Raw genomic sequence first — 14525 nt, 5'->3', positions numbered from 1 at the left:
GGGGTCACCATTGACCAGAAACTTAACTGGACCAGCCATATAAATACTGTGGCTACGAGAGCAGGTCAGAGGCTGGGTATTCTGCGGCGAGTGACTCACCTCCTGACTCCCCAAAGCCTTTCCACCATCTACAAGGCACAAGTCAGGAGTGTGATGGAATACTCTCCACTTGCCTGGATGAGTGCAGCTCCAACAACACTCAAGAAGCTCGACACCATCCAAGATAAAGCAGCCCGCTTGATTGGCACCCCATCCACCACCCTAAACATTCACTCCCTTCACCACCGGCGCACTGTGGCTGCAGTGTGCACCATCCACAGGATGCACTGCAGCAACTCGCCAAGGCTTCTTCGACAGCACCTCCCAAACCCGCGAACTCTACCACCTCGAAGGACAAGGGCAGCAGGCGCATGGGAACAACACCACCTGCACGTTCCCCTCCAAGTCACACACCATCCCGACTTGGAAATATATCGCCATTCCTTCATTGTCGCTGGGTCAAAATCCTGGAACTCCCTTCCTAACAGCACTGTGGGAGAACCTTCACCACACGGACTGCAGCGGTTCAAGAAGGCGGCTCACCACCACCTTCTCAAGGGCAATTAGGGATGGGCAATAAATGCCGGCCTTGCCAGCGACGCCCACATCCAGTGAACGAATAAAAAAATTTTTTTTTTAATTTCAAAAGTACTTATTGGCCGTGCTTCATTGCAATCAGATTGTGGGGAACGGATCAGCAGTGTGAATTACACCTCAAATGAAAAACAGGCCAAACAGTTCACCCCCATTAGCCCAGTTGTGACCTCCGTGTGGGGAATGTTTGCAGTTGATCCTCATCCAGGTTCAGCACATCGAGTGAGCTGAATACTTTTTGCTCGAAATATGAAGCCGTCAAAGCCATCAGCAAATCCAACCGACTCGTACAATTGTGGCTCAGCAATGAATGAAATGTGGTGAAATTGATCCCCCAAAAGTGCTTTTGAGAGAAGCAGACATTAACGTGGAACGACTGAAGACTGCAATTCCATCACACCCAGTGCAGTTCACAACTCAGTTCCTAAACTTCACTTGTAAACACTGGATAATTACAGATACAGCATCAACATTTGATCCATTCATAGGGTTGAAGGTGACAAATGGAGAACCAATAGGATTTGGAAAGGATGATTACTATTTGGTATGAAATGCACAATAGGACCAAATACAAATTGATACATTTAAGGGAGGAGCTGATTGTATTGGGTTTATGAATTGATGGGACAGGGATGTGGGAGGGTTTTGCAGGAGAAATATCTATTTAACTTGAAATCAAAAAGCAAATTTAAACAATGAAATATATTTACTCCTTCCAAAAGGATTTCAGTTGCACAGATATTACTCTCCCATGAGTACATTACTCAATTGCTTCTCATGAGATCAACAGTGAGTGTTGCAGGTTCTTTACCTGGACAGTGGGTGCAAACGTGGGGCAAAAAAAAAAGTTTTTAATCAAGCCATAACTTCTCCACCAAATCTATACTGTCCCCTAAGAAGCCAGTGGATACAAAGCAAATGTGCCAATGTTCATTGCCTCCCTCCCCCAAGTACTCTGAGTTCACATTACTGGTCTGCAATTGTTTGACCACTAAGCTTACTGGAAAGCCCAGAGCAGCAATGATGAGTTTGGTTTCATGAGCTACCTCCAGTGTATCCCATAGCAATAACTTTTTTGAAATGGGATTGTTCAGCAGACTGATCTGGTTTAACATTAGCTCATTATCCTGATATTTTAACACAATGTTACAGTAGCTGATATCTTGTCCTGGGGTGGGGATGTTTAAAAAGGAAGATGCCATTTTGGAAAGAGAATATTCAGTGGTAACAGTAACTTGTATTAAAACCAGCAAAGATTGGAATGTGCTATTAGTATTCAAGGTAAACACAGAATTGAAATTAGATCGTCAACATCCAAGTCAAAAAATTGGAATTACTACAGGAATGGCAGTGGGGGGGGGGGGGGGGGGGTTAAATTGACAATGGACTGACTCTTACACTGCCCAATGTAATTGTTAGATGTAAACTAAGTTAGGTTACTGAGAAATCAGCAACCACTCAATTTGAGACAACAAAATCGAGTTCAACGATTTATTGACAGTTCCTATTACATTTCACAAGAGCCCCGGTCTCAGTTCTTTGTACAAAGCCACACAAGTCATGACTGCTACAGGATGGGGGAGTGTCAAGACAACATGAACATGAACACTAATAAACTTTATCCCTGCCGTCAGTTTAATCACTCTCCCCCAGGGTGAGCTTGTCAAACAGGTACACTCCCATGCCATTCTCAGGGGCTCCCAGTCTCTTCAGGTTGGTGATGTGATCTCCAAGCTTCTTGATCATCTTCACTTGTTCATCCAAGTAGTGGCTCTCCAGGAAGTCACACAACTGGAAGAAAAGATAGAGAATAGTTATGTCCAGCTGCAGATAGCAAGGCATTTGCCAGAGTTTGGAATTTAATCCTCTTGGACTGGAGGATAGTCAAGTGGAACACTTCAGATTGATGGAATTACTGCATTATTAGAGTAAACTCACTGTACAACAGGTGCATAGATCCTCATGACACTGGGACACACTTACCTCTCAATGGCCACAGTAGGTAAACCTCCTTGTCCTTTCTCCCCTCAAAAAAATCCAAGGTAGACATCCCTCCACAAAGCTATTGGGTATAAAGATCTTAATAGACTCAAGAACTGGAACATTCCATCTCCAACTTACCCAAAGGCCCACATTAACAACTTACATGAGGGTCTGTCCTCTCAGTGGACAGTTTGTGCAGATCCAGCAGACTCTGGTTCACATTCTTCTCCATCTGCAGAGCTCTCTGCATCACCTCCAGACCATTGCTCCACTCATCTTGCTCTGGCTTCTGAAATGTGAATCAAGGGTCAGCCAGATCACTTACAATGGATTAAACAAAATACATGACAAAGTATTGAAGGAAAATAGGAGGAGTTCAAAAAAGCAAATCAGATGTCCATGTTACCATCAACCAATGTCAAGATTATAGAATGACTGAATTAAGTAACTGGAGTCAAATAAAATAGAATTGCTGTAGAAAATTTTTGAAATAATCAGTCCAAGGGGAGCCACATAGAAGACCACTCATTTATTAAATCAAACCTTGATCTCCTCCAAGATGATTCGGCCTCCACGCTGATTCTGGAATTTCAGCAGTTTCTCAGCGTGCTCCCGTTCCTCATGTGACTGCTCCTTGAAGAACTCGGCAAAGTGACGCAGGGCAACATCATCCCGGTCAAAGTAATAGGACTGTGGAGGGAATTTTAAATACATCATGCTAGACCTAGATTACAATATACAATTACAAATTTTTCATTCCTTTTTCCTCAAGATATTAATTGCTTTCAAAAATAATTACCATTTGTTAACTCACAAAATTCAAATTACTTCACTTTCATTTGGTGAGCTTCCCTTCCCCATAAAGGACAGAATAAAGAGTCAAGCAGCAAAAAAAACTACTAATGTTTGGGATTACATTTCACATCAAGTCAAACTCAACTCCTGAGCAAGTTGTCCCTCCTTTTACTCTCCATTCTAATCTAAAATTGATGGAGGACAAAAGAAAGTTCCTTCATTCTTGTAGTTTTACACTCTGCAATTTAGTGTAATAGAGATCTCAGCACAGTGAAGAAATCACTAGGATTCTCAAGGCAAGAAAACTAGTGAGGACCTGTCAACATCTCACTGGCTACAGTCACCCCATTGAAACTGAAAGTTGTCAAGTGTTGACAAGCACTTGACCAGGTTTCTGCTCTTCTCTTACAGACTCAGGCAGCAGCTGAGCCAGGTTCATATATTAAACCCCTCAATAGAGTGCAGCTGCTGTAAGGAGCAGTCCAATAACACAACAAGATCACCTTGTATTACACACCAGAAATACTCACTGCCCCAAGATTTTTCTCCCCAGGGAGGTGGAACAAAGCCAAGAGAAAGAGTTTAAAGCCAGTTTGTTGAACTACAGAAATTCTAACCACTTACAAAACAGTGACTATTAATACAAGACTCACCATGGAGAGGTAAACATAGGAGGAATAGAGCTCCATATTGATCTGTTTGTTGACACCATCCTCACACTCCTTGTGATAGTTCTGACACACTTGGGACTCCATCTTTCCTGTATCCTATGTTTTCACTATCACCTGGACAGTTCTACAACTACCCTCTTCATTCACAAGCTCTTGTATTTATACGACTGGGACAGCCAGCATTGAAGCAAGGAATGACATCACCAATGATGATTGACAATCCTCGATAACCACTCAGGAATTGTCCATGAATCCAAGCACCAATTAACAAAGGACAGGGTAAAAAAGAAAAAAAACAAAGGACAGGGGCATTGTGGAGAAGGGATTGATACCCAGAGCCAATCAGAGCTTGTGTGTTTGGTCTTGGTGATATCAATGCTTTTTGACTAAAATAATTCTAAGATGGGGCACTTTTTTTGTGCAGGTCAGTGAGCTCTGAAGGGACGGTGGGACTGGCCTGAGGTACTGGTGCCGGCTGGTTGACGGTCCAATCATTCCCTCGGTGCTCTGTGGCCATGGATCACTCGAATCCCCACACGGGCTCCAAACTCCAGATAAACTTTCCCATTTGGAACTAATTGTCCAAACACGAATAAGATAGAAAGTTTGTTTCTCTCTAGGTTGTCTTTTTATAAGTGAGGTTCGTCTAGTTTTCTTTTCTTCTTCTTTGTTTTCGGCCCCCCTTTTATAAGAAGTGGTGGAGGAGGGGGTTAGGGAGTGTTTTTATGTGCAGCAAATCAATAAACCCAAAATAAGTGTCAAATTCTAATTTTATTGTATTGATCCAGGATGCACTCCAATCCCTCCGGAGCCCACCGGTTGCGGAAAGCCTCAAGCATAACGGCAGACACCGCGTGCTCCCTCTCCAGGGCCATCCAGTCGCAGAGAATGATAGACGAGATTCAGAGCGACCGCCCCCACGTGCCGCGTCCAGCCTGGACCTGTGGATGGTCACCTTTGGTGCTTTTTGAGTTCTGTGACCTCCCTCAAAGTGCCTCTTTGTATCAATCTCTCAGAATCACAACTTTGAACTATTTGATAATAACTTGATATTTCCACTGAAGTGGCTTTTCATAAACTGGTCGTTTATTACTTTAAGTAATTGTGATGCTGAGACAATATTCAATGCAATCAAGTCATTGAATTTTCAAAGACATTAACGTGGAATCACCGAAGACTGCAATGTCATCGCACCCAGTGCAGTTCACAACTGAGCTTGTAAACTTCACTTTTAAACACTGGATAATCACAGCTACAGCATCAATATTTGAATTCATTCATTGGGGTGACAGAGACAAATGGAGAACCAATAGGATTTGGAAAGGATGATTGTTATTTGGTATGAAATATACAATAGGACTAAATACAAATTGATATATTTATGGAGGAGCTGATTGTATTGAGAACAGGGATATGGTGGGAGTTTGTCAAAATATCTATAACTTCATTCAAATTATTTGCTTCCAGAAGGATTACATTTCACTGGAGTACAGTCCCACAGATATTACTCTCCCTTGAGTCCCTCACCCAATTGCTTAATCATGGGGGTGGTGGCAGTAGAAAGTGAGTTCATAGAACCAAGCCCAATCCTCTCCCCACTGGGAATCCATACTTTCTCCATAGAGGTCAGTGGATAGTCAGCAAATGTGGCAATTCTGGTTGATTTTACCACTGCCCCCCCCTCCTCACCCAAGGGAAGTCTCCTTACCTTTAGGAGTTCACACAATACTGGTCTGTATAGCAGTTATCTGCTGCTTTACCACACAGCTTGCCCAACCATCTACAGCAGAAATGAGGAGTTTGGTTGAGTGAGCTACCTCCAGTGTATCCCACAGTAATAACTGAATGAGATCTGGAGCAGCTTTATTTAAAAACACTTAATAAACACCTCATCCATGGGCAGATAGGATTGTTCATTGGACTGAAATTATTTAACACTAGCACACTTCCTTGGTGTTTTTAACCAGGGAAAAACATTACAGCAGCTGATATTTTGTTGCACGGAGGGGTTAAAGAAAGTTGCCATTTTTGCAAGGAGAATATTCATCACCAATGGTAGCAATAACTTGTATCACAGCATTGCATTCAAACCAGCAGTGAAGAGCAATGTTTGAAATGCACAAATACAATCAAGGTACACAGAATTAAAATTAGATCTTCAACATGTGGCCCTGAACATCAAAGTCAATAAATTGGAATGACCCCAGCAGGGGAAAAAACTTTACAAGGTCTTAATCCCATGAAGTTGTTCCACAGCCTAGTGTAATTCTTGTTTGACAGAAACTAAATGTTAAATTAAGTGGTTGCTTATTTTTCCAAGTTATTACACAACAAAATCCAGTTCAATGTTAACAGTTTATTTCCAGTTACGATTACATTTCAAATCAAGACCCCAGGTCTCAGCTTTGTACAAAGTCACAAAAGTAATCACTGCGACAGGATGGGGGTCTCGCACACATTATATAAACAGGAGCACGACCAAAGCTTTATTCCTGCAGTCAGTTTAATCACTCTCCCCCAGGGTGAGCTTGTAAAACAGGTACACTCCCATGCCATTCTCAGGGGCTCCCAGTCTCTTCAGGTTGGTGATGTGATCTCCAAGCTTCTTGATCATCTTCACTTGTTCATCCAAGTAGTGGGTCTCCAGGAAGTCACACAACTGGAAGAAGATATTTTCGTTAAAGCAGCTATTTGACCAGATTGCTTTTCAGGATCGAGTCACTGTCTGCTACTTCAATGCTAATGTAAGTTGCCATTGCACCAGTCAACTCCAACTCCAAACCTTCCCACCTGGCTTTGTTTTCAGATCTCTGTTCAAAATTTAGCCCCCCACCAAAACTGGTACTAATTGTAAGGTGTCCATTAAGCTGAACAAACAGTTGGACTAATGAGAATTAGTGAAAATCTTCCAATGGAATCAATCCAGTCCACCAGGCTTAGAAGTGAAAAGCCATTAGACAGAATTTGGTCCAATGGTTGAAGAATGGCACTGGCTTAGACAACCTGAAGTTATCAACAAATATATATTAATACCACAAGGTATTAAACTTACATGAGGGTCTGTCCTCTCAGTGGAGAGTTTGTGCAGATCCAGCAGACTCTGGTTCACATTCTTCTCCATCTGCAGAGCTCTCTGCATCACCTCCAGACCATTGCTCCACTCATCCTGCTCTGGCTTCTGAAAGTGCAGAAGATGTAAAATTCCATTAACACCTGATGATCCCATTGCTAACTTTATGCATGAATTGGAGTATGGAGATATAGTTTATGCTCCAGATAACTGAACAAAGAAAGATGAGAAATCACCAATACATGTTAATAATACAAGAAATCACACCAAGATTAGTTACATTGACAGCACAAGACAGGGCATTCAGCCCATCATGTCCTAGATTTGACAGGAAACCAAATTAATTCCACTGCCCTGCCTGTAAGCATAGACATGAAAGTATTATTGGTACCTGGACCTCCGCAAGCATGAAAGGAGTTATGTTTTATTCTCATTTATTAATATCAAGTCTGACATTTCAATGTTTCCCTACTTCACTTGAGGCAAAGGATGTATGACAATGTTATATTAATACAACCACATAAGGACAATATCCTCTATAAACCCAATATTGCCACCATCGACTTCATGTTGATCTACTCTGCCCCTTGAGGAATGGTCTTTGGTCCAGGGTCAAACTATTCCCTCATCACAACAATCTTGTTGGCTTTTGTACCTCTTATCCCTATTGGTTTTAGCAAATTGCACTCAAGGAATTATATTTCCAACATGATCTGTTCCTCCAATGTCCTGCCAGATCTAGTTTTCAACTGTGGTCCAGTCACTAATATTTCTCCACAGCTAACCTTGATGTCCTCCAGGACAATTCGGCCACCACGTCGATTCTGGAATTTCATCAGTTTCTCAGCGTGCTCCCAGTTCTCATGTGACTGCTCCTTGAAAAACTTGGTAAAGTGACGCAGGGCAACATCATCCCGGTCAAAGTAATAGGACTGTAGAAAGAATGTGGAAAACAGCATCATGTCAGACCTAGATCTCACCTCCATACAATTAGTGTTCAGTTTTAGAATTTAGATACCATTTGTTTACTAGTGAAACAAAATTTACTTCACAAGATGTTCAATAGCTTCGCCCTCCCCAACAGGATAATGAATGGATCAGAGAAAAGTAACAATTCAGGTCAGGGATTATATTTCATCTCAACTCAAACTTCACTTGTGAGCTAGTACCACATTTACTCTCCATTCTAATCTAAAATTAGTGGAGAAACAAGGGACAATTACTCCATTTCCCAGTAGTTTTACACTCTGCAATCATTTAGTGTAATAAAGATCTAGGCACAGTAAAGAAAGCTTCATCACAAGGATTCTCAAGGCAAGAAAACTAGTGAGGACCTGTCAACATTTCACTGGCTGCAGTCACCCCATTGAAACTGAAATTGGACAAATGCTGACAAGCACTTGACCAGGTTTCTGCATTTGTTACAAACTCAGGCAGCAGCTGAGCCAGGAGTATATTAAACCCCTCAATAGAATGCAGCTACTGCAAGAAGCAGTCCATTAACTCAACAAGATCACCCTGTATTACACACAAAGTACTCACTGGCCAAAGCTTTGTCTTCCAAGGGAGGTGGAAAGAAACCAAGAGAAACATACTCTAAAGCCAGTTTATTGAACTGGAGAAATTCCAACTGCTCAGATTGCAGTGGCAATTAATAAAAGACTCACCATGGAGAGGTAAACATAGGAGGAATAGAGCTCCATATTGATCTGCTTGTTGACACCATCCTCACACTCCTTGTGGTAATTCTGACACACTTGGGATGCCATTATCACTATTTCAATATTTGTACTTTCAACTATTACTCAAGAAGTTCTCAAACTAACCTCTCCTCTCACAAGCTCTTGTATTTATATGACTGGGATTGCCTGCATTTTGGTCAGCAATGGCATCACCAATGATGATTGACAATCCCTAATAGCCAATCAGGAATCGTCCATTGAACCAATTAACAGAGAGGCAGTGTGGGGAGGGGTTGATACCCAGAGCCAATCAGAGGTTTGGAATACAGGCCGATTTGGATAATCAGTCTCGGTGATGTCACTGCTTTTGGGGTCTTTGAATTTCCTCAAATCTGAAAGTTTCTCTTTGTTTCAATCTCTCGAAATGGCAACTTTGAATTATTTGATAATAATTTGCTATTTTCACCAGAGTGGCTTTTCTTAATCTGGTCAAGTTTATTACTTGTCAGTAATTGTGACGCTGAGACAATATTCAGAGGAAACAAGTAGTCTTGAGTGAATTTGCAAACCAACCATTGGACAGAGAAATGGAAATTCCATCCCATGGATGGTGTGAATCGTCCCCAGTTCTAATATAGAGAATGGGTGTGTCTGAGGATTGGCAGCATGGGGGCATCAACTGGGCAAAGCATTGTGGGATGTGTCATTTTTAGTTTTGATTCTCATGAAATGTTGTTTGGTAAAATTCAGGATATTCAGCGAGAATGAGAGGGAGTGAAGATTGCTGAATGCAATGTCACCCACACAAACATCTCCATTTGTGTCAGCTGTGGCTCAGTGGTAGCACTCTCACCTCAGAGTCAGAAGTTTGTGGGTTCAAGTCCCACTCAATCGACTTGAGGACAAAGTCTAAGCTGAGCTGAGGGAGCGATGCACTGTCAGAGATAGAGTCTTTCAGATGAGACATTAAACCGAGGCCCCATCTGCCCTATCGGGTAGATGTAAAAGATCCCTCAGCACTATTTTGAGGAAGAGCAGGGGAGTTCTCCCCCCTATCTTGGCAAATATTGATCCCTCAACCAACATCACTAAAACAGATTATCTGGTCTTTATTTCATTGCTGTTTGTGGGATCTTGCTGTGGGCAAATTCACTTCTCCATTACAACAGTTACTGCATTGGCCGCACTTCTTTGTAGTCAGGCTGTAGGAAATGTATCAGCACGGAACGAGGTGAACATTCATCTAATTTTTTTTGTGAGGTATAAACAGTTAACCATTAGCCCGGTTGAGACCTCCATGTGGGGGAAATGTTTGCAGCTGATCCACATCCAGCACAGAGTGAGCTGAAGACATTTTGCTTAAAATATGAAGCCGTCAAACCGATCAGCAAATCCAAAGCGAGTACTGTGACTGACCAATGTATGAAATGTTGATCCCCCAAAAGTGTTTTTGAGAGATGGAAAGACATTAACGTGGAATGACTGAAGACTGCAATTCCATCACACCCAGTGCAGTTCACAACGAAGTTCCTAAACTTCACTTGTAAACGTTGGATAATTACAGCATCAGCATCTGAATCCACTCATAGAAGTGAAGGAGATAAATGGAGAATCAACAGCATTTGGAAAGGATGATTACAATTTGATATGAAATGCACAATAGAACTAAAGGCAAATTGATATATTTATAGTGGAGCTGGTTGTATTGTGTTTATGAATTGATGGAATAGCAATGTGGATGAGTTTTAGGCAAAATATCTATTTAACTTGGTTTAAATTATTTGTTTTGGGCATTTAATTAAATGTTTTTACTCCTTGCAGAAGAATTACATTTTGCTGGAGTATAGTTAATCCCACAGGTATTACTCCCCCTTCAGTACCGAACCGAATTGCTTATTCATGTGAGTCAAGAGTGTTCACAGGTTATTCAACCATTGGGGATGGGAACAAGGAAGCCTCCATACTTAGCCCCAATCTTTTCCTTCTCGGGAATCCATACTTTGCCGTAAGAGGCCAGTGGATAGTAAGCAAATGTGCCAATCCTGGTTGATTCCTTCTCCCAATTATAGTCCTGAAGGACCTACAAGTTCACACAGTACTGGTCTGACCACAAAGTTTACTCAAAGGCCTTTACCAGCAATAATGAGTTTGGTTTAATAAACTACCATCAATGTATTCCACACTGATACCTGAATGAGATCTGTAACCACTTACTTTAAAAACCTAGCCTGCACAGCTCAAGGTAGATACTTTTCTTAAATAGAATTGTACATTGGATTGATATGGTTTAACATTAGCTCACTGCCCTGGTGATTTAATAGCACATAATGTTACATCAGCTGATATTTTGTTATCGTGGGGTGGGTTTTGAAAAGAGAGTTGTCATTTATGCAACGAGAATATTCATCACTAGTAGTAACAGGAACTTGTATCACAGCATTGCTGGTTTCAAATACAATTTGCATTCAAGGTACACACAGAATTGAAGTTAGATCCTCACCATGAACATCCAAGTCAATAAATTGGAATTATTCCAGGAGGGAAAGAAAAACATTTACACAGGACTGAAGCCCATGAAGTTGTTCCACAGCCCAGTGTAATTCTTGTTCAATGTAAACTGAAGTCTGTTATTTTTCCAGTTTAAACCACCACTCACTTTATGATGTCTCCAGTTCAATGTTACAGTTTATTGACAGTTACTATTACATTTCACATCAAGAGCCCAGATCGCAGCTTTATACAATGTCACAAAAATAATCACTACTACAGGATTGGTAAAGGTGAGGTCCTCACAACTATATAAACAGGAGCACGAGACAATAAGCTTTATCCCTGCAGTCAGTTTAATCACTATCCCCCAGGGTGAGCTTGTCAAACAGGTACACTCCCATGCCATTCTCAGGGGCTCCCAGTCTCTTCAGGTTGGTGATGTGATCTCCAAGCTTCTTGATCATCTTCACTTGTTCATCCAAGTAGTGGGTCTCTAGGAAGTCACACAACTGGAAGAAAAGATGGAAAATAGTTATGTCCAGCAGGAGATAGAGGAACATCTGAGCTTCCCCGCGAGGGATTGGATTTTAATCTTCTTGGTCTGGACGATAGTCAAGTGGTACACTTCAGATTGATGCATTATTGCACAGTAACTTTGCTCGGAGAAGTACTTAGATCATGGGATCACATACATTTACCTCTAATGAAGACAGTCGGGCAATCTCCCTTTCCTGTCTCCCCTCCCCCAAAAAAAGAATCTGAGCATGACACCAACAAAGCTATTGGGTATGAAGATCTTTTGAACAGGCTCAAAGACAGTAAATTTCCACCACCTCCAACTTTCAAAAAAGCCCACATTAAAGCATTACAAACTTACATGAGGGTCTGTCCTCTCAGTGGACAGTTTGTGGAGATCCAGCAGACACTGGTTCACATTCTTCTCCATCTGCAGAGCTCTCTGCATTGCCTCCAGACCATTGCTCCACTCATCCTGCTCCGGCTTCTGAAAAGGGAATCAGGTCTCAGCTAGTTCACTTAATGGATTATACAAAATACATGAGAAAATAGTGAAGGAAAATAGAGGAGAAAAAGCAATCAGATGTCCATGTCACCATGAACCAATTGTTCCAAGAATATAGAATTACACCAGCACAACCACTGGAGTCAAATAGTATAGATGTCTTTAAGGGGGGGGGGGGGGGGGGGGGGGGAAGTACTGAGGGAGACAGTACGAGATGGATGTGATGATCGGGCAAGATGAAGGTGGGAGGCAGCTCATGTGGAGCATAAACACCAGCATAGATCAGTTGGGCCAAATGTCCTGTTTCTCTGCTGGACATTCGATGTAATTATGTGCATTAGAACAAATTGCTTCAGAAATATTTAAAATTGTCCATTTAAGGGGAGCCATTCAGAAGACCACTCATTTATTAAATCAAACCTTGATCTCCTCCAAGATGATTCGGCCTCCACGCTGATTCTGGAATTTCAGCAGTTTCTCAGCGTGCTCCCGTTCCTCATGTGACTGCTCCTTGAAGAACTCAGCAAAGTGATGCAGGGCAACATCATCCCGGTCAAAGTAATAGGACTGTGGAGAGAATTTTAAAACTATCACAATACACATTGTTATTTTTCTACAGTTAGATATTAATTGCTTTCAAAAATAGTTACCATTTGTTAACTAGCAAAACTCAATTTACTTCACTATGTTGGCTCACTGCCCCACCCTACAAAGGCAGGATAAAGATTCAACAAGCAAAAAAACACACTAAACTTTGGGATTACATTTCAGGTCAGGTCAAACTCAACTCCCTGAGCAAGTTGTATCTCCTTTTACTCCCCATTCTAATCTACAGTTAATGAGGACAAGAGATAATTCCTTCATTCCTGTCGTTCTACAATCATTTAGTGTAAGAGATCAAGGCACAGTGAAAGTTTCATCACTGGGATTCTCAGTACTTCACTATGAAATAAAAAAAGGTAAGAAAACTAGTGAGGACTTGTCCACAAAGATCAGGTGCAGTAGCATTGTGGTTATGATACTGGACCAGTAATCCAGAGACAAGAGCTGGGGAATTTAAGTTTAGTTAATTAAAACAAAAATCAGGATAAAAAGCTAGTATCAATAATGACCATGAAACAACTAGATTGTCATAAAAATCCCATCAGGTTCACTAATTACCTCTAGGGAAGGAAACTTGCCATCCTTACCCAGTCTGGCCTGTGATTCCAGACACACAGCAATGTGATGGATTCTTATAGTGGCCTCACAAGTCACTCAGTTGTACAATCCTACAATAAAGAAACTGCAGCAGTTCACAGCCACCCTCGAGAGCAATTAGGGATGGGCAATAAATGCTGGCCTTGCCAATGACACCCACATCCCATGAATGATGAAAAAAAAAGTCACTGGCTACAGGCAGCAGCTGAGCCAGGTTCATATTAAACCCCTCAATAGAACACAGCCATTGCAAGGAGCAGTCCATTAACTCAGCAAAATCACCCTGTGTAAAACACTGTCAACACACACTGTCCAAAATTATTCTCCGCACATCATGGGGGTGGGGGAAGGAACTTCAGAAATAGAGTTTAAAGCCAGTTCATTGAACTGGACAAATTCCAACTACTTAGAATGCAGTGATATGTAATAAAAGACTCACCATGGAGAGATAAACATAGGAGGAATAGAGCTCCATATTGATCTGCTTGTTGACACCATCCTCACACTCCTTGTGATAGTTCTGACACACTTGGGAAGCCATCATCTATTTCTGTTTTCACTCTTCACTATCACCTGGACAATTCTAGAACTACCCTCTTCATTCACAAGCTCTTGTATTTATACTATTGGGACAGCCTCCATTTGAGCAAGGAATGACATCACCAATGATGATTGACAATCCCTGATAGCCAATCAGGAATCTTCCATAAATCCAGGCACCAATTAACAAAGGAGAGGTGGTGTGGGGGAGGGGTTGATACCCAGAGCCAATCAGAGCTTTGGAATACAGGCTGGTTTGGGTGATTGGTCTCGGTGATGTCACTGCTTTTTGGGTTGTTTTTCCCTCTTTTCTTCTGTTTGACTAAAATAATTCTAAGATGGGGCACTTGTGTTGCTGTCTTTAGACCCAGTGTCACCTGTATTTTTGTCACCTTCATTTCTTTATTACGAAATCCAACAAAACCAGAATCAAATCATAA

The 14525-nt window shown here is 41.6% G+C and overlaps 3 protein-coding genes across 4 annotated transcripts; all 3 read right to left on the bottom strand.

Moving 5' to 3' along the window:
• Positions 1-2110: 2110 nt before the first annotated feature.
• Positions 2111-4203, bottom strand: LOC137305568 (ferritin heavy chain B-like). Of its 2 annotated transcripts, none has more exons than XM_067974425.1 (4): positions 4065-4203; positions 3160-3306; positions 2780-2905; positions 2111-2424 (listed from the first exon to the last, which is right to left on the bottom strand). In XM_067974425.1, exons 1-4 carry the CDS (start codon positions 4164-4166, stop codon positions 2269-2271), a joined length of 531 nt encoding a protein of 176 aa, XP_067830526.1. In that variant the 5' UTR covers positions 4167-4203; the 3' UTR covers positions 2111-2268. The 2 variants fall into 2 exon arrangements, with proteins under 2 accessions (XP_067830526.1, XP_067830527.1); XM_067974426.1 differs by lacking the exon at positions 4065-4203 and adding an exon at positions 3416-3745.
• Positions 4204-6423: 2220 nt separating this feature from the next.
• Positions 6424-8958, bottom strand: LOC137305574 (ferritin heavy chain B-like). Its single transcript, XM_067974432.1, has 4 exons — positions 8820-8958; positions 7938-8084; positions 7135-7260; positions 6424-6741 (listed from the first exon to the last, which is right to left on the bottom strand). The coding sequence occupies exons 1-4, from the start codon at positions 8919-8921 to the stop codon at positions 6586-6588; spliced, it is 531 nt and encodes a 176-aa protein (XP_067830533.1). The 5' UTR covers positions 8922-8958; the 3' UTR covers positions 6424-6585.
• A 2362-nt stretch (positions 8959-11320) lies between these two features.
• Positions 11321-14128, bottom strand: LOC137305553 (ferritin heavy chain B-like). Its single transcript, XM_067974412.1, has 4 exons — positions 13985-14128; positions 12766-12912; positions 12202-12327; positions 11321-11833 (listed from the first exon to the last, which is right to left on the bottom strand). The coding sequence occupies exons 1-4, from the start codon at positions 14087-14089 to the stop codon at positions 11678-11680; spliced, it is 534 nt and encodes a 177-aa protein (XP_067830513.1). The 5' UTR covers positions 14090-14128; the 3' UTR covers positions 11321-11677.
• Positions 14129-14525: the final 397 nt, after the last annotated feature.

Source organism: Heptranchias perlo, chromosome 40 (assembly GCF_035084215.1).
Source record: "Heptranchias perlo isolate sHepPer1 chromosome 40, sHepPer1.hap1, whole genome shotgun sequence".
NCBI lineage: Eukaryota > Metazoa > Chordata > Chondrichthyes > Hexanchiformes > Hexanchidae > Heptranchias > Heptranchias perlo.
This window is presented reverse-complemented; position numbering and strand designations above follow the sequence as displayed.